Source organism: Cavia porcellus, unplaced genomic scaffold, assembly GCF_034190915.1.
Source record: "Cavia porcellus strain 051 isolate PalLab524CR breed Dunkin Hartley unplaced genomic scaffold, mCavPor4.1 scaffold_3, whole genome shotgun sequence".
Lineage (NCBI taxonomy): Eukaryota > Metazoa > Chordata > Mammalia > Rodentia > Caviidae > Cavia > Cavia porcellus.
Window position 1 is genome coordinate 27,128,864 of NW_026947486.1, and position 23,357 is coordinate 27,152,220.

General features: G+C 43.1%; 2 protein-coding genes and 1 pseudogene across 15 annotated transcripts in view; 2 read left to right on the forward strand and 1 right to left on the reverse strand.

Moving 5' to 3' along the window:
* The first annotated feature begins 302 nt into the window (after positions 1-302).
* On the forward strand, positions 303-11,864 carry LOC100725157 (trophinin). 4 transcript variants are annotated; one of them, XM_063245964.1, is made up of 13 exons: positions 303-449; positions 1,779-1,872; positions 2,144-3,319; positions 3,964-4,068; positions 4,179-4,242; positions 4,486-4,565; positions 5,041-5,132; positions 6,149-6,228; positions 6,322-6,364; positions 6,719-6,781; positions 7,318-7,432; positions 8,521-8,628; positions 11,187-11,347. In XM_063245964.1, exons 2-13 carry the CDS (start codon positions 1,828-1,830, stop codon positions 11,187-11,189), a joined length of 1,974 nt encoding a protein of 657 aa, XP_063102034.1. In that variant the 5' UTR covers positions 303-449; positions 1,779-1,827; the 3' UTR covers positions 11,190-11,347. The 4 variants fall into 4 exon arrangements, with proteins under 4 accessions (XP_063102034.1, XP_063102031.1, XP_063102033.1 ...); XM_063245961.1 differs by adding an exon at positions 11,647-11,864 and having other exon boundaries at positions 304-449; positions 8,521-11,474; XM_063245962.1 differs by adding an exon at positions 11,647-11,864 and having other exon boundaries at positions 379-449; positions 2,190-3,319; positions 8,521-11,474.
* Positions 6,973-7,093, forward strand: LOC111757760 (small nucleolar RNA SNORA11; annotated as a pseudogene).
* A 1-nt stretch (position 11,865) lies between the features above and the next one.
* Pfkfb1 (6-phosphofructo-2-kinase/fructose-2,6-biphosphatase 1) overlaps positions 11,866-23,357 on the reverse strand; it is an 81,682-nt gene continuing 70,190 nt past the window's right edge. For all 11 annotated transcript variants that reach the window (XM_063245966.1, XM_063245967.1, XM_063245971.1 and 8 more), the window contains 4 exons: positions 18,306-18,435; positions 14,747-14,809; positions 13,769-13,833; positions 11,866-13,421 (listed from right to left, as the gene is read on the reverse strand). In XM_063245966.1, coding sequence (XP_063102036.1) covers positions 13,362-13,421; positions 13,769-13,833; positions 14,747-14,809; positions 18,306-18,435 — 318 coding nt within the window. In that variant the 3' untranslated portion in view covers positions 11,866-13,361. The remainder of the gene's footprint in view (positions 13,422-13,768; positions 13,834-14,746; positions 14,810-18,305; positions 18,436-23,357) is intronic.

A 23,357-nucleotide genomic window follows, 5' to 3' on the forward strand; every position in this document is an offset into this window, starting at 1 on the left:
GAGCCTCTAAATGGTTATATGTCAAAAACAGAAATGAATTTAGTCTATGATATAGTCTTCTGTCCTCAGACACATGGTGTAATACTCCATGTAATTAGTGTTGGGATAGAAGAGGCTGTAAGGTCTGGTGTAGGACCTTGGAGGATTATATTCCTTCTAAAAGGATCAGGAATCAAATAGTAACAGGGGTAAAGGATGAAGAATAGAGCAAACAAATGGAGAATAGGAGAGCGATTGCTGAATAAGAGGTAGTGGACAGTATAAGAGACCTGCACTGAGAAAGGAAAGTTAAAGTAGGGAAGGAAAGGAGGCAGACCGGGCAGGGATCCAGACCCCCTCCGGAGGCGGAAAGAGGCTGGACCACTTCCGGAGAAGGAGGGGGGGGGGTTAGCTCAGACCTAAGCAGAGGCTTGGAGAGAGCAGACGCTTTCTGGACTCAAGAGGACGAGGTGAGTTGTGTCTAGCTTTAACGAAGATTCTGTGGTGGCCTCTGCGGTGCAGCTTTGTGGTGCCTGGCTCTCTATGTCCTTAAGGTTTGAAGAAAACCTGTTAGGGCTGCGGGTTCTAAGCGCATCAAAGTGATCATGTTTAGATGTGCCTGGACCTGATTCTTCACATTGGAGGAAGAAGGGAGCGGAATTCCCTTTGGACCTTAGAAAAGTAAAACCTGAATGCGGTTTAGGCAATACAGAGGAACGAAATGGACCTGTTTGGAATCTCAGAAAGGAAGGATCTAGAAGTCATTTAGGCGGTAATAAGAAGGGAGCAGGACACAGGTCAGGAGAGGGATAGGAGACAGCAAGACTGCAGTCTAGCTGGAGAAAGGGTGTGGGCTGCAGAAAAGGCTTGGGCTACAGAAAAGAGGGGTCAGGACTGAGAAAGGAGGCGACCGGATCTTTTTTAAGTGGTTGAAAGAACCAGGCTCAGAAGGGAGATAGGGCTGGAACCAGTTGGTTCCGGTTTGAAAAAGGAAAAAGGCAGAACCTGGTAGGGTTGGAGAAAGGCAATACTGAGAAGATTAATACCGTTGGATTTGGGGGCGAGGTATTCATGTTGCAGAAAGGGCGGGGCCGGTCACTTGCAGACGTGGAATGAGGGGGAAGCTGTGTTGGGGAAGGGGCGGTGCAGAGACTTACTGCAGAGCGGAGGGAGGGGGCTTATTAAGGGAAGGGGAGGTGCAGAGAATACTGCAGAGCTGGGGGAGGGAGCATGTTGCAAAGAGGCGGTGCGTGACTGTACTGCGGGGAGGGTGGGCGGTGTTAGGAAAGGGCGTTGCGAAGCCGTACTGCAGAGCGGAGGGAGGGGGCCGGTGTTGGGGTAAGGGTTGGACCTGGATGTGATGCAGTTATCAAGAGGGGGCGTAGGGGTGGGACCTAGATGTCTTGTTGCTCTGAGGAAATAAGGCATAAGTAGGAGTCAGTTGGTTTGAGTAGCCAGTCCACCAAAGCGCATGCGTGCTGAAGACCTCGTAAGAAAGGATTCCTTTGGGAAAGCTGTGGATTTGGGGGGGGGGGCTCAGCTCGGTGCGCATGCGCACTGTCAGGTTGTAGGGAGTAGTGGGTAGGGGGTGTGTGTAGGTGCAGGAGACAGGATGCAACATCCAGTTGCCATTTTGGGAGCAAAAGAAGCTGGTGCTCTGAAAATAGATTTCTTTGACTTCTATTTAGGGGAACCGAGGAGTTGAAAGGTTTGGAGCCCAACGTTCTGTGATACCCTTGCTTTTCATTAGGCAAGACTTCTGATGAATTTTCCCCTCCCTGTCATTCTCTCCAAACTAGGGCTTTTACTCTCAGGCTCAGTTGTTACTTGGCCTCCCAAAAAGAAGAAATGAATAGAAGAAATGGCCATGGTTATAGGATGCCTGCATTCCAGGTGAGGTCTCTATGTATTTTCATCAGGCCATCTCTCCTGTCCTGAGTTTATGTACTGCTCCTGAGCCCTCTACCACTGTAGAGGGTTGTCAGTCTGATCTGTCTCAGTCATATACTGACTGGGAGGAATGTAAAATTTACCTTGTTCACTTCGCCTTTCCCCATCCTCTTCAATCAAATACTGTTTAGAAAAAGGGGAGGCCTTCATGGAACGGGGGTAGGGGGTTTAGGGAGGCAAGATGGTCCAGACGATCACAATCCTAAGTATGTAGGGCCCTCTGCCTCCCTCTGGGAGCCTGGGGCTTCCCTTCCCTCTAGATGTACAGACTGAGACAAAAGAAGAGGACAATGTCTTGCTGATGCATTCCTTGTTGGCGGCAACCAAGGACCCATCTGTTGCCAACCGGCCTAAGAAAAGCAAGACCAAGAAGACCCCTGTTAAGGCTATTGCTAAGTCCACACCTGCTGCCCCTCCAGTGCCATCTGCCACTGATATTTCCATCAAGCCCAAAATAAGCTTGCAGGCTTTAAACCTACCAATGTTCGCCCAGATCAGCCAAGTTTCAGCTACTACTGAGGCAGCCAATATTCAGGCTTCTTCAGGTACTGTTCCACATAAGAAAGCCAACAAGATGAAAAGAATTTCTTCCAAGGCAGACCTAGTCTCGCAGTGTTGCCTGTCAGGCAGTGACAGTGTCACTGCTTATCTGAAGTCACCTGTGCAGGCCCCAAACCTACCAGTCATCTCACAGACTGCCCAGACTCCATTTGCCAGTGAATCAGCTAATTCCCCAGCCTTTAAAGCCTCCATCAAGCCTAAGAAAACTTCCAAGGCTAAGAAGGCTGCTAATAAGGCTCTAGGTAGTACTACTGAGATCTCACTAGCGATAGCTACCACCCATACGGCTACTACCTATGGCCAAATTACCAATGAAACAGCCAATATTCAGGCCACAGCACCTACTATCAGAACCAAGAAAGCTTCCAAAGCCAAGAGGACTACTGTCAAGGCTATAAATACTGACACTGAGCATCTTGAGTCCCCAAATGCTACTGAGACAGCCATTAGGCATATTGAGACCTCGGCAGCAGCCCTCCGGCCCAAAAAATCTAAGGGCAAGAAGGTTGTCATTAATTGCCCAAGTTCTGACTTTGAGGTCTCTGAGGCCCTACCTACCAATCAAATGATTACAAACCAAGCCCTAGCAGCCACCTTGCGGCTCAAGAGAGGGTCTAGGGCTCGAAAGGCTGTAACAAAGGCTCATATAACTGAAAGCGAGAGCCAGATTGCTAAACAAGGGAGTCAGGCCAAGATGGTCACTTCTCAGACTAGCATAAATGCCCTTGAGACTCAGGTTGCTACTGCTGTCCAGGCCCTGGCAGATGACTATCTGGCTCAGTTGAGTCTGGAACCCACAACTAGGACCCGGGGCAAGAGGAACCGAAAGGTGAGCTCTCTGACAGTATCCTTAACTTTTGTGATTTTTCTATTCCTGTCTAGATTTTTTATTTCTTTATAAACCTTTAATGAACCTTTTACTTTGAGCTATTGCCTGTGTTCAGATAGGCTTTGAGAGATGCCAGAATGTGATATAATTTCTGTTTCTAGAATTTTACAGATTGCTGAAGAAATAAGACATTATCTACTTAGATACAATCTATATATAATTCACCTTGTATTTACATAGCAGTTATGTGCAGGCTCTTTAGATATATTTACACATGTTATCCCTTCATGTGTTAAAAGTAATTCTCACTAACTAGAGACCATAGGTTGCAGTTATACAGATAAGAAGACAGAGTTCCGGAGAAGTGACATGATATGCCCAAGGATTATAGCTCACAGAGTTCATTGGTACCCAAGGAAGAGGAGGAGTCCCAGACCCTGCCCTTGGGTTGTTCCTGCCCTAGCAGAGGAATGAGACTCCAATTCAGAAGATAGTAAAAGGAAAGCCCAGTACTCACAGTGGCCAATTGCAGGGTCAAGACCCACTACAAAGGGTGTTGGAGAGACTTTTGGTAGGACAGAATAAAGAGACAACAACCTTTTTCACCTTGTGACTCTGGATCTTCCTTCTTTATGATGATGAAGTCCAGGCATCCGAATGGGGATGAGAGAAGTGGCATTAATTACAGGAGGATCCCATGGGGCCGAAGGTTTCCACCACCCCGGGATGTGGCCATTTTGCAAGAAAGGGTAAGACTCCAATGCTGCCCTGTCTCTTATTTCGCTGTCCTCTTCTCTTCTATCCTTCCAAGTTTTCTGCAAATATATTCAGATTTTTTCATCTGTTCCTCTTCTCCCAGGCAAATAAGTTGGTGAAATACCTCTTGGTTAAGGACCAGACAAAGATCCCCATCAAGCGTTCAGGTAGTCTCTTAACAACTTTTCTCCTCAAGCTATTCTTTCTTCTTTCTACTCATGGCCTGGAGGTAACCTTTTACCTGTATGGCCTTTTTGTTCTATCATATCTCCATCTCTGCCCTCCTTATACTTCACTATGGCTAGCACCACCCATTAATCTAGTTGCACTGACTCCACAGAGCTGGCCAAAGGGGTAGAGCTCTGTGGCCCCTGCTCAGCCCAGCTGCTCTCACCTCTCGCTTCCTGCAGACATGCTGAAAGATGTCATCCAAGAATACGATGAATATTTCCCAGAGATCATTGAAAGAGCAAGCTACGCTCTGGAGAAGGTAAAGGGACATGCTGGGGGTGAATGCATTGGGAAATCATTGAATGGAACAAAGGTGAGCAATGTCCTTCTAGGGAGCACAACAGAGACCTACTAATAAAGCCCCATCACTGTGCAGATAGGCAGACAGAAGCCTAGAGAGATGCCTTGACAGCAATGTGTTATGTAGTATCTCAGTGGTAAAAGCATAACTAGGACCCAAGCCACCTAATTTAGTCGTGGCTTCTGTCTGCTGCTGGACACATCCTTTCATGTATTTGAAATGCTCATCTCTTTGTCATCTTACATTTGTAACAAGTACACTTGTTGCATATTTACTGTGTTGTGAACACTTTATGAGCTTTTCATGCATTACTTCACTAATGTTTCATGTATGTAAAACCTCCAGCTACATGGGGAGACGCAGGATGCCTGGAAAGATGTTTGATGTTTAAGCTGAATTTTGTGATTTCACAAGTTATTCTTTTACTTGGCAGATGTTTCGGGTCAACCTGAAGGAAATTGATAAACAAAGTAGCTTGTATATTCTCATCAGTACTCGGGAATCCTCTGCAGGCATACTGGGATCGTAAGCTGGGAAAGGGTTAGGGTGGAAAGGGGACTTCTGCTTTCATCATATTATCCTTGCCCTCTTTCCTGACTTCCTCTTAGACAGGCAACAAAGACAGGGACTAAAAAGCTCCTAACATAGCTCTTGCACACGTTTGGAGGCATGTGTGTAGTAGCGGTGCCTGATTAGGATTAACTAAAAGGTGTAAGAGGCTGGGGTGACACGTTTCTATTGTCAGGCTAGCTGTCTGTCCAGAAATTTCCCTGGACAGTAGACTTCTTGTTGCCTATCTCTTCCTATTGAGTTTCTAGCCTAGCCTTGTAGAAAAAATCTTAAAAGAGAGTTTCTCAAGAGAGGGTGTGGGATCATTATGCTCAAAAGACAAGAAAGGCTTGCCTCTGAATACATATTTGTGTAGTGCACATTCTCTACTACCTATGGGGAGTTAGAAAAGGAAAAACGTTATCCTTGACCTGAAGAGTACCTAGTCTATCTTGGAAATCTAGACTCACCCCTTAGAGATAAACCAGTCCAAACAAGGAATGACCAAGAATAAAGTCATAGCTGACACTTGAAGTGAGGCTTACAGAATGACCACAGGCTCACATCAGAGAGACCATACCACAGCTACACCTCCTTATTTTATAGATAGGGATATTATAGAGGAGTCTGGGAACTTTCCCAAGTTAATGGAGAATTATCACTGGGGCACTGAACTGTCACAGGGCTGAGGGCACTGAAAAAAAACTCACACTGATTGAGTACTTGTATTGTACCAGATTGACAGGCATTTTTCCATCTTGGCAACCCAAGGACTTGGGTAGAATGTGACTCTCCCATCTTACTGAGTAAGAGACTGTGGCTCATGACTCTTAAGTGCCTTACCTGGGGTCACATAGAACTGGAATCATAGATTGGGCAGAATTCTCCCACATTTGAGGTATGTGGGAAAGATTTAGCCCACTGAGCTGTCTAGTATGTCTTGTAGGTGGCTCCTGGTCATAAAATTTTGCTCTATCCTATTATTCCTTTAGGACCAAGGATACACCCAAGCTGGGTCTTCTCATGGTGATTCTGAGTGTCATTTTTATGAATGGCAACAAGGCCAGTGAGGGTGAGTGGCTAGGCATGAAGCCAAATGTATAGCCAGGGTCTGAATTCCATGTGTTCATTTTCTGTCCCTGTCTCCTCTTGCCTCCCCTTGTAGCTGTCATCTGGGAGGTGCTGCGCAAGTTGGGGCTGCACCCTGGGTATGATTGGGCTCTCAGCGCTTGCTGTCCATGTTGTTCTTTGACAAGAGAGAACGGTCCCAGGATTGCATCAGCCTGGTGGTCTGGTGGTGCAGGCGGGAATTGCTGGGCTGGGTGGATGGTGAAATGTTTCTGAGTTCTACGTTCCTTTTCTCCCTGTCCTTTGCCTGTTCTGAGATGTAAGAAAGACCTTCAGGAGTCCCTGACAAAGAGCTAACTGGCCTCCCATGCTTGCTTCTAGTGGCTATGTGCTCACTATGTTCCTTGCTTTGTTGAGACTCCCTATGTGCTAGAGGTCTCTTCCGTGTTAGGAAGTCCTGTTCTGTGTTAATGGGTTATCTTTCCCATTGACAGGGTGAGGCATTCGCTTTTTGGGGAAGTGAGGAAACTCATCACAGACGAGTTCGTGAAGCAGAAGTAAGTGATGTTTGGAGGCTTTATCTGGCCCTGAAGTATTCTGAGTGTACTGGTTTGGTTCCAAAAGTGCTTCATTAGTGCTTATACTGTCTTCAGGGATGGGCATCCTGTGCCCTTCTAAGTCTGGTCTAAAATTTCTGTGGATGCATCTATTCAGGACTGGGCCAGATCAAAAATAATGCCTTTGTGATGGGGTGTGCTCAGAGCAAGCAAGTTTTAAGAGTGGCTCCTCTGTTTTCAACACATCCAAGAGAAATCTTTGTTTACTCCTCACAGGTGGGGGACCTTCTTGTGACATCATGCCCTATATGTGTATTCCAAGTAATGACTTTCCAAAGGGCCAATGGGAAATAGTACAGTGTTAGAAGTCAAGAACATGATCTGTGTATGGGGAATGAGTGTGGGATTGGTGGGTCTTGAAAAATACTTTTCTAGGAACTGTTTAGTATTTGACTTATAGGAGGATGCCATTGGGACTTAATAGTTCAATGACAGATGTGTTTGTTCAGATGCAACATTTGTTTCCTTTCTCTAAGGTACTTGGAGTACAAGAGGGTTCCCAACAGCAGACCACCTGAATATGAGTTCTTTTGGGGCCTGCGCTCTTACCATGAGACTAGCAAGATGAAAGTCCTTAAGTTTGCCTGCAAGGTAATAGAGCTTTGTATACTTGGCATATTAAGGAAATAGAATGACTGGCTGAAGCAGACTGTCTGTATTGATAGATATGTACAGGCCAACTGGTAGTTCATACACATACACACACATATAAAGCTTCAATTATGTCCCAGGATGCTGCTATATATATAGTTTACATGTTATCATTCATTCTTCACATTTTGTATTAACATGTTCTCACTGGCTTGAACTACTGGTGGTACATACATGACTGTCCCATGCATGACTGTATCACCTGTATAACCAGTAGTACAAGCTGTCCAATGGGACAGTCATGCATTTGCCATTAATAGTTCTAGTTGCCCAGCAGTGAGACATATAAATTATGGGCCATCATGAATGTGCTAATCATCTTAGGCTGCAATAACAAAATACAATAAACTTGGTGATTTAAAAAACGGAAATTTGATTTTTCACAGTTCTGGATGCTGAGAATCCCAGATCAAGAACCAGCATGGTAGGGTTCTGATGACAGGTTGCTGATGAGGGCTGTCCTCCTAGCATGAAGACAAATGCATTCTTACTGTGTCATCAGAGGGCAGAAAGCCCTGACTCTGGAAACCTATTGGATCAGGCCTTATTGTTATGACCTTATTTAACTGTAATTACTTTCATAAAGGACTTCTCTCCAAATATATTTATATTAGGGGTTGGATATTCAACACATAAATTTGGTAGAGACACAGATAATCAGACCATAATATAGTTTATCTCTTTATAACTCTTTAATTTTCATTATTATATGTTTGCAGTACATATGACTACATTCATCATGGGGAATTGGTACATGTATATATAACATATCGTAATTCTTTTTTACATCCCATTTCTTCTCCCTAACCTTTTCCCATATTATGAAGACATTTGGGCTTAGGGACACTAAGTGACTTATCCAAGCTCATGTCATATGTAAGTTACCAGAGCTGAAATTAGATTTGAGGACTGATCCATAATAAAGTCTCAATAAATAACACTTTTCTTAGAATTATTACTTCTAATAGGTGTTTAATACATAATCAAAAGGGTTATTTTTCTTATAATGGTTATAATTTCCAATTCAGGTACAGAAGAAAGACCCCAAGGACTGGGCTGCTCAGTATCGGGAAGCAGTGGAGATGGAAGTCCAAGCTGCAGCTGTAGCTGTGGCTGAGGCTGAGGCCAGGGCTGAGGCAAGAGCCCAAATGGGGATTGGAGAGGAAGCTGTGGCTGGGCCCTGGAACTGGGATGACATGGATATTGACTGCCTAACAAGGGAAGAGTTAGGTGATGATACACAGGCATGGAGCAGATTTTCGTTTGAAATTGAGGCTAGAGCCCAAGAAAATGCAGATGCCACCACCAATGTCAACTTCAGCCAAGAAGCTAGCACCAGGGATAGCTTTAGTGATGGTGCTAGTATTAGCTTCAATGGTGCACCCAGCTCTAGTGGTGGCTTTGGAGGTGGTATTACCTTTGGTGATGCACCCAGCACTAGTGCAAGCTTCAGCAGTGCAGCCAGCATTAGCTTTGGTGGCACACCTAGTACCAGTGCCAGCTTCAGCAGTATAGCCAGCATTAGTTTAGGTAGTGTACTCAGCACTAGCACTAGTTTCAGTGGTGGAGCTAGCATCAACTTTGGTGGGATGCCCAGTACCAGTGCCAGTTTTTGTAACACAGCCAGCATTACCTTTGGTGATACACCCAGTACTATCACTAGTTTCAGCGGTGGAGCCAGCATTAGTTTTGGTGGTGCACCCAGCACTAGCACTAGTTTCAGCAGTACTGCCAGCATTAGCTTTGGTGGTACATCCACCACTAGCACTAGTTTCAGTGGTGGCACTAGCATTAGCTTTGGTGGTGCACCCAACACAAGCACTAATTTCAATGGTGGATCAAACATTAGCTTTGGTAGTTCACCAAACACCAGCACTAGTTTCAGTAGTAGAGCGGGCATTAATTTCGATTGTGCACCTTGCACCAGTGCCAGTCTCAGTGCTGGAGCCAGCTCTAGCTTTGGAGACATACTCAACAGCACAACAGCTGGCTTCAGTGGTGTACTTAGTACCAGTACTAGTTTTGGCAGTGCATCCACCACAAACACTGTCTTCAGTGGTGCAGTTAACACCAGCACTGGCTTTGGAGGTACAGTTAGTACCAGTGTCTGCTTTGGTGGCTCTCCCACCTCTGGTTGCAGCTTTGGAGGCACACTCAGTACTAGTATCTGCTTTGGTGGCTGTCCTAGCACCAGCATACTTAGCACCAGTGTTTCCTTTGGTGGCTCTTCTAGTACCAGTTCTGACTTCAGTGGCACACTAAGCACCAGCATCTGCTTTGGTGGTTCGCCCAGCACTAGTGCCAACTTTGGTGGTGCACTAAACAGCAGTGCTGGCTTTGGTGGTGCAGTCAGCACCAGTGCTGGCTTTGGTGATGCTGCCAACACGAGTGCCAGCTTTGGCAGTACACACAACAGCAGTGCTGGCTTTGGCAGTGCCATCAATACTGGTGTCAGCTTTAGTGGTGCATTCAGCAGCAGTGCTGGCTTTAGCAGTGCCATCAACACAAGTGCTGGCTTTGATGGTGCTGTCAGTACTAGTACTGGCTTTGGCAGTGAACTCAATAGCAGTGCTAGCTTCGGCAGTGTCATCAGCACCAGTGCCAGCTTTGGTGGTGCACTTGGCAGCAGTTCTGGCTTTAATAGTATACTTAGTACTAGTACTGGCTTTGGCAGTGCTCTCAACACTAGTGCCAGCTTTGATGGAGCACTCAACACCAGTGCCAGCTTTGGTGGAGCTGTCAGCACCATTTCTGGCTTCAGTGGTATACCAAGCACCAATCCTGGCTTTGGCAGTACATTCATCACCAGTGCTGGCTTCAGTGGGGCACTCAGTACTACTACTGATTTTGGTGGTACTTCCAGCAGCAATATTGGCTTTGGTAGTGCTCCCAGCACCAGTGTCAGTTTTGATGGTGCTCACAGCACCAGTGTGTGTTTTGGTGGAGCTTCCAGCACCAACTTCTGCTTTGGCAGTGCATCTAACACAAGCCTATGCTTTAGTGGCTCTCCTAGCACCAGTGCCTCCTTCAGTTGTGCTACCAGCATCAGTTTTAGTGATGGACCAAGCACCAGTGCTAGTTTCAGTTTTGGTAATGGGTTAAATACCAGTACTGGATTTGGAAGGGGACTAAGCACCAGTGCTGGCTTTGGTGGCAGCCTAAGCACCACCACTGGCTTCAGTGGCAGCTTAGGAACCAGCACAACCTTTGATAGTGGCCTAGGCACTAATACTGACTTCAGTGGTGGACTAAGTACCAGTGCTGACTTTGGTGGTGGACTAAGTACTAGTGCTGGCTTTGGTGGTGGACTAGGTACCAGTGCTGACTTTGGTGGTGGACTAGGCACCATTGCTGGCTTTGGTGGCAGACTAGGCACCAGTGCTGGCTTTGGTGGTAGACTATGCACCAGCACTGGCTCAGGTGGTAGACTGGTCACTACTGATGGCTTTGGTTGTGGACTGGGTACCAGTGCTGGTTTTGGCAGCACACTTGGGACTTGTGCAAGCTTTAGTGGTGGCCTCAGTACCAGTGATGGCTTTGGCAGTGGGCCTAATGCCAGCTTCAACAGAGGACTGAGTACTATCATTAGTTTTGACAGTGGTTCCAACACCAGCACTGGTACCAGCTTCGGTAGTGGACCAGGTTCTGTTGTTGGCTTCAGTGGTGGACTAAGCACTGGTGCTGGCTTCTGCAGTGAACCAAGCATTGGTGGCTATGGTGGTGGACTGAGCACTGGAGCTAGCTCTGGTGGACCAAGCTCTGGAGCTGGCTTTGGTGGTGGACTGAGCACCAGTATTGGCTTCAGTGGTGGACCAAGCAGCAGTGCCGGCTTCAGTGGTGGACTGAACACCAGTGCAGGATTCAGCAGTGGACCGAGTACCAGTTCTGGATTCAGCGGTGGACCAAGCACTGGTGCTGGCTTTGGTGGTGGGGCCACTATCCTTGGTGCCTGTGGCTTCTCTTACAGCTAGTAAGACTTCAGGTAATTGCAATATTTCTATGGCTAACACTCAAGGTAATGGGTATAATATTCAGAGATATATGAAATAATCTTGGATTGGGATGCTTGAATGGGAAGATGAGTGATGAAGAAAGTATGAGAAAAGAGTATATTTGCTGGTAAAATGTGTTCTGGTTTGGTATTTTGTTTTCAGGTTCAGTGTTTACAGATATCACTAGTGAACTGCAGAATTTCTTCCCATGGAGCCAAGATACAGCCTTGGAATCTGTCCACACAGCATTCTGAGCAGCTACTACCAATCAGCTAAGGATGACACGCTACGAAAAATCTGTTTTCTTTTCTCACTCCATTGTTTGCCTTTGTGTGCTGTTGTATTTTGGTATCAGAGTTACATTAAATTTGCAAAATGAACTGCAATTGTTTTTCATTTTTTAATGTGATTAGGTAGTCATGAATGACATTTTGGTTTCATAGAAGAGCTAGAAATCAGCATAGTTTTTGGGAAATGTGGGGCTACAGCTTGAGTTCAAAAAGCAGGTATTTCTTCAGTGAAAGAGAGGCCTGAGAAAGCATGGCAGGCTAGGGCATAATAGCTTGGGAAAGCATGGAACAGATAGATGGTAAAAGGAGACAATTCAGAATAGTACAAGTATAGATTCATTGAGTAATATGCGTAAGAATGGAGGAACAAAAGGGGAGCTATTGAGGTAGATGTAGGGAAAAGGGAGGGTTTCCTTGAGATAGTAGAGAGACTTGAACATATTGTGTAGACTTGCACCAATGCCAATAGAGAGGACCAAGAGGTAGATATGGGAGAGTAAGGAATACGATGATGTAGTTTGAGAAGGTGGGGTGGGATAGGATGGCAGAGAATAGATGGTGACCCTAGATTTCAACAGGATTTAGGAGTGGTTTAGGAAATAAATACAAATCTACTTCAAGCACTGATTGGCAAACCTTTAATAGATCCTAACAAAAAAGGAGGCATGGATTACTCAAAGTTTGAATCTTGCTGGGTGGTTGTGAACAAAGGACAAGAGAACACAGAAATTGTGAATATTTTTACCACTGGGTCACTGGTACCTGATCTATATTTCATATATGGAGAGTGGCTGAAGAGACGGACCATAGGATCCAAACTGATTAGGGATGGACGAACACTGAGAAAGTAGAGAATGGGTTTGGGAGACAATAAAGAAATCAAAGGACTACACTCCTGATGTTGTAAAAGAACAATTACTGTTCTCATTAAAGAAATACCACATGCATGACTACCTTTGTAAGAACTCCTGGATAATAGTGGGATGCTTGTATTTAAGAAGTCAGCCCAGGATTATGATTCCAAGATCTGTTTGAGGTTAGGGGACTGGGAGGCCAGGTTTCTGGTTGTCATTCACATGGATAGTGAAATCATTCAAGATAGCAACAACTGTTGAAAAAGAGAACTTTGTATAAGTGCAAGATTCTCTGAGTATAAGGATGAGGGTGTCCTGCCCTCATTCACTTTGATAGTCAATCTTCTCCCTCATCTTTTGAGGTGCTACTCTCTTTTCTCTGGAAAGTCCTCACCCATTTACAGCACCAGAGCTAGGTCAAGATCAGGATCAGAATCTTGAAAACAGTAAGACAAACCTAAATGTGACCATTTCCTGTCCTCCAATAGGCAGTAAGAGAAGCCTTTTGATAAGAGAATAGGAATTAATAAAGTGTTTCATCCAGAGATAGGCAGCTTCTTATTTGTGTTTAAAAACACACCTGTCTTGGAGCTGCTAATGATTTCTTTACTAGAAGTAGTGTTCTTCCAATAAGGCAAAGGCCGGCATTTTCTTAAGGTATGAGAAAAGAAAGGATAAAAAAGCTCATAAAGATGGAAGACAGGACAGAGGCACTTTGATTCTTGGAAAGAGGTCAGTAATGGGCAGGAACAGTGTCCAGGGCTTCCTCAGGTTCCCGAGTGATGTCCACATTCTGAGAAGAAAGAGCCCTTGATTAATAGGAAGGAAATGGAAGTACAGGGTCCCAGTCCCTGCATTGCCTCTTGTCCTATCAGGCATCCATCTGTTAGTTAGCCTGACTCATTTCTCAGGCAGGTCTGGCGAAATGTGAGCCTGAAACCTTTTAGCCAAGGATTGTCCTAGCTCTTTGCCTCTTTGGTGCCCCAGGCCTAAGCTGTGTTCCTCAATTTTTGGATGCTGATTATTCCCATTGATGTGAAATACCTGGGATCTGTAGGGTTAAGTGGCCAGTCTATGGGGGAGGGTGCTTTTAACATGTGTTCACAGCCAACTTGTGTATGTACACAGCTCCTCACCTACCTCAGGCTTTTCCCGATGTGTGTTCACAGCCTCCACATTCAGGTAAATGGACTCCATTTTGCAGCCTTGGAAAAAAACAACCCATGTGTCTATAAGTCCCCAAGGTAGGCACAGGTCTTCCCTGAAATGCCTTCCCTATCACCATCCATACCACAAGTTCTATGTTATGCCCAGATTATGTCTGTCAGCAGGGAGGAGATTGCAGGTGAGCTGTGTAATGTGTGGGGAAGATGCCAGGAATCCACCCAGCTCTGCCCTGACTTCTCTGAGATTCAGCTGCTCAGTTGTATGTGGGGAAATCAATGAGGAGATAATTTCTTTGGCCTCTGTCAACTCTCATGGCCTGTAAGACAATGATCTAATCTAAAACCATTAGAACTCTGGATGCTCCAAACTGTTGTATGTGCAGAACAGGTGGAAGAGTTCTGGGCCACTGCCTTGGCCCATGAAGCTTTACTTAGAGGACAGTATGGATCCAGCAACATCAGAAGCGTGGAGGCCACAAGGGAATTCTGAGAAGCAGAGGAGACTCAATTACTTACAGAAGCCCCTTTAGATCAATCCCTGTGGACTGTACCCAGTTACAGGCTTCAGTAGGCCATTATGCCCTAATCATACCTCAGACTAGATTTGATTCTGTTCTTTCTCTGCTCATGAACCTTTCATAGCTAACTAATGTCATGAGAGAATCTAAATTGCCTAGATTGGTCTTTGAGTTCTTCAATATGGCTCCAATCTACAATTTTCCTACAGTCTCATTCAGGGCTCTCTCTTTGACAGCTTAATATTCTGTATTAAGTGCTCTGGCAGAGACAGAAAATTGGAGCTAAGCCATCTGGCAATCCTAGTTCTCCCCTGATGTCCTAAATCCTACTTCCACCATCAACCACCTACTCAGGGAACATCTTTTACACCTCTGCTTGACAAATGACATGTTCATAGCCTCTATATGTCTTAGATGAGGTTGGGGGTACTCACCATAAGCCACAGGAGTGAGTTTAAGCACTGTGTGCAGAGGGCACTTGAGATAGGGCAGCTCATCTGGAAAAGAGAAAGAAAGCTCACAGAGACACAGTACTGGAAAGGGTAGCACTTTCCCTGTTTCCATCTTCCCTTTTCCAAGTGGGCCTCACCAGAGACCCACATACTTCAGTCTGCAAAGGGCAGTGCTAAAAGAAATCTGGGCAGGGAGAAATATTGCAGCCAGGTTGACCTGGAAGCAGGAAGGAAAGATATTGAGCAAAATGGGCAAGTTGAAGGTCCATGGGAGCATCAGGGAGGTCATGTGGAGATGGCTGCCTCCTCATTCTCAGACCCAACAGGAAACCAAGGAAGGCTTCCCTCCTACTCCAGCCCAGGCCTTTCACGTATACCACCAGCATCACCACTACCACCACCACCAAAAAGGCCCAAATATTTTTGTTAAATATTTATTGAGAATATGATGTGTACCAGTTCCATAGCAGAAGTGTACATGGTATGTAACCACATCCAAAGCATTGTCCCTGGCCTAGGGTAGCTTTATATAATCCCTCTCTCACATATTCACGACAAGCATTGGTTGATTCACTGTTTTCTAGTTATTGACTGTCATGCAGAAAGTTGCAGTGTTTTCAATATTCATGTACAATTTTTTTCCTAGTCCCACTGTCCCACTGAATTAACAGATATCTTTGAGAGGAGGGGGTGATTAGGCCCGAGATATGGATGAGGAAACTGGGACTTCAAGAGGAAAGGCACTGGTTCAAAGTCACGTAGTCAAGAAGTGGCAGTACAAGGACTCTAACAGAGGATTTTCTCAGGATAAGATGTCTGCTCCACCTTAACAGTCTAAAACTGCTACCATGAAGGTAACATAATGTCATGGGAATGACATACCTACCTACTGGGTACTTTCTCCTTATTCCCTCTGTCCCCCTACCCAGGTTGCAACACAGCTCTCTATTTCCCTTAATTTAGCTAGAATATCACTTGTTGTTGCTATCTGTCACTTGGACTCATCCTAGGCTTACCAAGCTTGCCATCAGCCCCTCAGCTCCTGAGACATAGCCATTTTTCTAGGCATCCATCCTGCTCCTTCTCATCTTTATCATCATCAGCCAAGGGCTTCCTGTGTATGATGCCAGTGAATCTTTACAGATGTGCTATGGTCCTGTCTACTGTCACTGTCCATGTGAGGGAAGAGACTCAGGGAAAGGAGGGCAACTTTTTGAGATCTCTGTAATAGACTGTTACTGCCTCAACTAGTAACAATGTCCCAGCCATTTCTCTCAGTTTCACAACTCTGACTTTTATCTTATAGGACAGAATTGGACTAGGTATATCTGAGACTGCCCCAGATCTGTTGTTGTGTGGGTCTACATTCCCAATCATATCATCTCCTTGGGCCTAGTGCTATTATTCACCTAAATAGTGGGGTAAGACCATATTTCCAATCCCACCCTGCCTTGTTCCAAGGACAAGTGTGAGCAGCTGGGATGACCTGTGTCTAAAAGTTGGAAGGAAGTAGAGAAAGAAAAAAGTACCTTTGCTTGCCTCATACTCTACAAATATTTGAGAGGGGAAAGCCTCTGGCATGCACCTCAGATGTACTCTGATTCCTTACACTCTGAGTCCCATGACCTTGGGCAATTCACTTCACTTCTCTGGGCCTTAACTTTTTCATCTGGACAGTAGAAATTTTAGTATCTGCCTTGTTGTCTCAAAAAATTGTCCTGAGAAGTGGAGATGTGAACCTAAAAGAAATCTGGCAGTGCAAATAATCCTACTGCACATCCCACCACTGATTTCCAGGGAGAAAACTGAGGACCAGAAAGAGAAAATGACTTATCCAATGGTGTGTCCTCAATTTCCCTGGGTTCCAATTCTGGATATCTCTATATTATGAATGCTTTTTATTTTAAAACCAGCATCATAAGACCCAAGATTTTAGAATGTTGTAGGCATTGAATGTCATTTTACATTGTCCTCAAATACCTTCAAGACAACCTGGAAATGGAAATATTTCAGCAGCTATATTAAAAATGGATTTTCATATGTGAAGATGAGACAATAGTCCCTTGCCAGACTACCTGCCCTAGTTTTCAGTTTACTGAATAGAGTTAGTGCATAGATACTCTATAAATACAATATCTAGATTTTTTAATGACCATTTAAAAAACTGAACTGAAACATCACTATCTTACATTAATCCTCCAGAAAAGACAGAAACCTATAATTAGGATAATAAGGGTGTAGAAACCATTCTGTATGATAGTATCAAGTTTGAGGGTATAGGCAACTACTTTGAAGGCAATAAGATTCACTAAGATGCCCATTCTGGTTTGACTATTGTCTCCTTTGGAAGTCCTGTAATGTTTACAATGCCTAAGTTTTATTGGTCTTGTTCTCTACTGTTTTGTTCAACTTTATAATATCTAATGAGATAGACAATTCTTTTTAAGGAAACAAGAGACATTGTTGATAACCATTGTTGATAACCTTGTACTCTGTTTTATATCATGTGCTATGTCTATCCTTGGTTTTGACTGACAGCTTTGTTTTGCCATATTTGACTTTATTCTCTCCCCCCCAAAAAATTAATAAGAACTAAGGAGTAATAAAATCCAAAATGTGTAAATTTTGTTGTAAAAAAGAGAGGGGAAAAAAAGAGCTCTAATGGATATAACAGCAAGTGTGTTTAGGGGTGTTAAATAGCTGACTATATTAATGTTTTTGGATCATTGAACACAGCTGTTTGCAGTCTCTCTGTTTGAATGTCCACTTTGTATTCTTTGATACTGTGATTTGAGCAACTATTTCTAAGATGATAATATGTAATCTATTAACAGGTGATTTCTTACTGTTTTTTTTTTTTTGTAGTTCTGTATTACGTGTACCCTTACGCCGCTTTGTTTTGTTTTGTGTTTTTCTCTTTTTCCTTTTAAATAAAATTTAAAAAAAAAAAACAACCTTGAAAAAAAAAAAAGAAAGTTGCACTATCACCTCAGGATAGCATGCTTCAGAGACATACTGACTCAGCATTTTAGACCAAGGCAAACTATTGAGGCTGGCTTTGAAAATATTACAGAATAATACTAATAATAGCAGTTAACATTTAGATAGCCCATCTGATGTATCATGAACTGTCCTAAGCTCTATATATGTTGTTTCAGCTTGATCATTCTTCTCCAAGTTTTACAGATGGAGAAACAAAAGCCAGAAAGAGAGTTGCAGTACATTGTCAAATGTAGTAAAGTTAGTATATAACAAAGAGTTGGAATTTAAACAGTCTCATTTTAGATACATTTTTTTAATGAGATGGGATCTTTCTGTGTAGTCTAGGGCTGGCCTGAGGCATGCTCTGCAGCTAAGGCTCTCCAGGAAATTGTGACCTTCCTGCCTCAACATCCCAAGTATTGGGATTATAATATTGTGCCACCTGACTCATACTGTATATCTGATTTTTAATCCCTGAGATATAAACTTCTAACTGCTGGATTCAGGATGTCAAATCACATCTAGTACTTCATGTCAGGAACAACGAGGAAGGTGTTACCTGAACTTTTATCCAGGAAGTAGGCCAGAAGGCATCGCATGACAGCCTGGTGGCAGATCACCAATACATTCTCCTGTCGCTCTAACTCCATTATAACTGGTTCCAGACGCTGAACCAGATCTTCATAGGACTAGATATGAGAAAAACACTAGAGTAAGAAAGAGACATGGGGACAGGAAGAACTCTGGCCTAGGAATCAGGAAAACTTGATTCTGGGACCAGCTGAGTTACTGACTCAGGAAACAACTCACTTCTTTCTTATAGTCTCAGTTTCTCATTTGTTAAACAGGGGCAATCAATACAGTAAGCTAAATGACAATAAATCTGCTCACTATAAGATGTCTTCATTTTTTGGCATACTGGTTGGTTATGTTATTAATGATAATGATGAAACAAAACTTTAATAAAATTAATGCTGCCATTCAATTTTCTACAGTAGAGGAGACTTACTTTATTGCTATAATTGAGAGAATCTGGAAATATATATCTGGGTGTATATATACATATTGACACAAGATGTTTTCTTTTTTGTCTATATAATTGAACTGCTGACATTTTAAAAGAATAAAAAAAATTTTATGACTATATGGTTCTAAAATGAAAAACTTGGAAAAAGGAGTAATTAGTGGACATAGAAGCCATACCACTTTGGGAGGGTAAGGCAGGAGGATCATGAGTTCAAGCCTAGCCTGGGCAACTTAGTGACTTAGGAGACCCTATCTCAAAAGATAGATAGATAGACAGACAGACAGACAGATACACAGATAAAGTTGGGGACATAGTTTAGTGTGAAGGTCCTGGGTTTAATTCTCAGTACCCCAAAAACAAGAGAGAAACAAGATATTATCAAATATATGCCACAGACTTGAAAAAGAGTTACGAATTTGAGAAATGAAAAATATACTCATTGAAATTGAAAACTAAATGAAGGGCATAAACAGCATATTATATATCACTTAAGAAATAGTGAATCAGAAGAAATACAGCAGAAAGTGCCTGCATTCGCCTCCCCATTCCAGCTGTGCTTGGAGAACTGTGAAGTTCTAAGCAAGTAGGCTGGCATCCACTTTCCATGGAGCCCAGCCTGATTGGGACCCTTGCACTGTGTGGGTGCAGTGGAACAGCTAGGTGGGTCTGGGGTGCCTGCATCCACCTCCCTGTGTGTCTGGAGGACTGTGGAGTTCTAAGCAAGCAGGCAAGCACCACCAGTTCCAGAGGCCTGTCATCCTGGGGTAAGTGCCCTGCGAACTTTCCCCTGAGCCCAGCTTGTTCAGGACCCTCAAGCCTTCCGGGTGCAGTGGAACAGCTAGGTGGGTCTGAGGCACCTGCATCCACCTCCCCATTCTGGCTGTGCTCAGAGAACTGTGGAGTTCTAAGCAAGCAGGTAGGTGCCCACATTCCTCGAAGCTCAGCCTGTTTGGGACCTTCACACCTTCTGGGTGCAGTGGAAAAGCTAGGCGGTCTGGGGCACCTGAATCCACCTCCCTGTGTGTCTGGAGGACTGTGGAATTCTAAGCAAGCAGGCGAGCACCACTGGTTCCAGAAGCCCTGCATCCTAGGGTAAGTGACACGTGCACTTTTCCCTGAGCCCAGCTTGTTCGGGACCCTAGAGGCTTCCAGGTGCAGTGGAATAGGTAGGTAGGTCTGAGGTGCCTGCATCCATCTCCCTGTTCTGGCTGTGCTTAGAGAACTGTGGAGTTCTAAGCAAGCAGGTGGGTGCCCACATTCCCCAGAGCCCAGCTTGTATGGGACTGTGGAGTTCTAAGCAAGCAGGAGAGTGCCACCGGTTCCAGAGGCCCGGCAGCCCGGGGGAACTGGGTGCCAGAGAACCAGGAGCTGCGAGCATCGAAGTGGATTTCCAACAGAACCTGAAGAAGCTTTTGAATAACACTTGAAACACAGAAATACAGGAAAATGACAAAACGAAAAACCAAATTACAATCCCAACCATCCAGCCCACCCCAAGAAAACTTAGGAGCGATGTATATAGAAGAAAATATATTCCATACACCTCTAATATCAAACATCATAGCAACTGAAATAAACAAGCAACTCCAGGAAGCTTTAAAGGAATTCAAACTAGAAATAATCTCCCAGGTAAAAGAAGAAATGATAAAGAAATTAAAGAGATGATGAACCTATCTAAAGAAGACACAGTTAAAAAGCTGGAGGAACTAAACAAAAAGATAGAATCCGTAGATGAGCAATATAAGAAACAAACAGAATACATAAAGCAGATGCACAGAGATATACAGGAAATCAAAAATTCCACTGAAAGCTGTAAATACCACCTCAATGAAAGTGAAGATAGAATTTCAGACCTTGAAGACAGGATTGCAGCTAGCGAACAGGAAAGGAAAGATCTTTTAGAAATAACAAAGAATCAGGAAATAACAATTCAACAACTGCAAGATGACGCAAAGAAAAACAACATAAGATTGATAGGGATTAATCAAAAAGAAGGGGATGACATAAAGGATGTCGAGAGGATATTTAGAGGAGTTAACAGCTGAAAATTTCCCAACCATGAGATCAGAAACCGACATTAGGTTCAGTGAAGCATACAGAACTCCAAATAGTTATAAGTAAAATAAAACTAGATCCAGATATATAATAATCACCATCCCAGAAATCCAACACAAGAATAGATTATTAAAAGCTGTCAGAGAGAAAAGACAGATCACTTATAAAGGAAAACCTATCAGAATCACAGTAGACTTCTCAGCACAAACAATAAAGTCAAGAAGAGCATGGAGTGAAGTATTCCAGATCCTAAAGCAAAATGATTTCCAACCTAGACTGATGCACCGTGCAAAACTATCATTCAAAATCAATGGTGAAATAAGATTCTTCCACGACAAAGAACAGCTGAAGAACTTCATGATCACCAAACCAACCCTGAAAAAAATATTGAAGGACAGTTTAGACACACAAAGGAAAAAAACACTAAGGAAAGTAGATAAATAAACAGAACAGAAAGATAAAAATGCAACAGCAGAAAGTAAAATGTCAACAATAAACCAACACATAACAGTTATAGCCATTAATGTAAATGGTCTCAATGCGCCAATAAAAATGCGCCAATAAAAACAGACTAGCAGAATGGATCAAGAAACAAAATCCAACCATAAGCTGTTTAAAGGGAACCCATCTAACCTAGAAGGATACTCACAGACTGAAAGGCAAAGGATGAAAAATAATACTTCACACAACAGGAATCCAAAAAAAGCAGGAGTAGCCATTCTGTTTGCAGACAATGTGAACTTTAAACCAATAATGATCAGAAGAGACAAAGAAGGTCATTACATACTCATTGGGGGAAAACTCCAAGAGGAAGAGATAACTATTTAAATATATATGCACCAAATTCCAGAGCACCCAGTTATATAAAACAAGTATTACCAGAAATGAAAAATCAAACTATAAGTAACACAGTTGTAACAGGAGACCTTAACATGCCATTGACACCAAAAGGACAGATCAACCAGACAGGAAATGAGCAAAGAAATAACAGAACTGAATCACACCTGTGAACAAATGGACTTGATAGACATATACAGAGTGTTCCATCCACCATCAGAATACACATTCCTCTCACCAGTACATGGGTTATTCTCTAAAATAGATGATATATTAGCTCACAGAACATATATAAGTAAATGCAAAAGAGTTGAAATTATCCATTGCATGTTATCGGATCATAGGGCTTTGAAATTAGAAATTAATGATAAAACATACTGCAAAAATCCCACAAACACATCGAAACTGAATAACACACTCTTGTGTAATCAGTGGGTCACAGGGGAATTTAAAGAAGAAATCAAACAATACCTATAAGAAAATGAAAATACAGATACAACTTAAGAGAATCTGTGGGATACAATGAAAGCCATCCGCAGAAGAAAATTTATTGCACTGAGTTCCCACATCAGGAACACAGAACAAATACAAATAAATAACCTGTTGCTACACCCGAAACAGCTAGAAAAAGAAGAGCAAGTGAAGCCCAAAGCCAAAAGAAGAGAAAAAATTATAAAAATCAGAGCAGAACTCAATTCAATAGAGACTAAGAAAACAATCCAATAAATCAGTAAATCAAATAGTTGGTTCTTTGAAAGAATAAATAAAATTGATAAGCCCCTAGCCAGTCTTATTATAAAAAGGCATGAAAAACTTCAAATTCATGCAATAACAAATAAAAAAGGTGGGGGCTGGCGATTTAGCTCAGCAGCATAAGCGCCTGCCTTGCAAGCAGGCAGTTGTGAGTTCGATCTCTGGTACCGATAAAAAGGAAAAAGGCAAATAAATAAATAAATAAATAAAAAGGTGAAATCACTACAGACTCTATAGAAATACAGAAGATCACCAACACCTATTTCCAAAACCTCTACTCTCAAAGGTTTGATAACAAAGAAGAAATAGACAGATACCTAGAAACATATGAAGTGCCAAAGCTAGGTCAAGAGGATGTAAAATTGCTGAATAACCCAATCTCTATTAATGAAATTGAACATGCAATTAAGTCCTTACCTACAAAGAAGAGTCCAGGCCGAGACAAATTCACTGCAGAATTCTACAAGAAAAACAAAGACCTAATGCCAACACTCTTCAAACTCTTAAATGAAATTGAAAGGGAAGCAATCCTTCCTAAGTCCCTCTTGCAAGCAAATATTACTCTAGTACCAAAACCTGAGAAAGACCCAACTAAAAAAGAGAACTATAGACCAATTTCCCTAATTAACAGAGATGCAAAAATCCTCAACAAAATATTGGCAAATAGGATGCAGCAAATCATCTAGAAGATTATACACCATGACCAAGTGAGATTCATCGCATGTATGCAGGGATGGTTTAACATACGTAAATCAATAAATGTAATCCTCCATATCAATAAAGTGAAAAGTAAGAAGAACATGATCATCTCTATAGATGCAGAAAAAGCTTTCGATAAGGTCCAACATTCATTCATGATAAGAACTTTACAGAATTTACAGATTTTACAGAACTTTACAATTTTACAGAAAATTGGAATAGATGCTCTTTACCTCAATA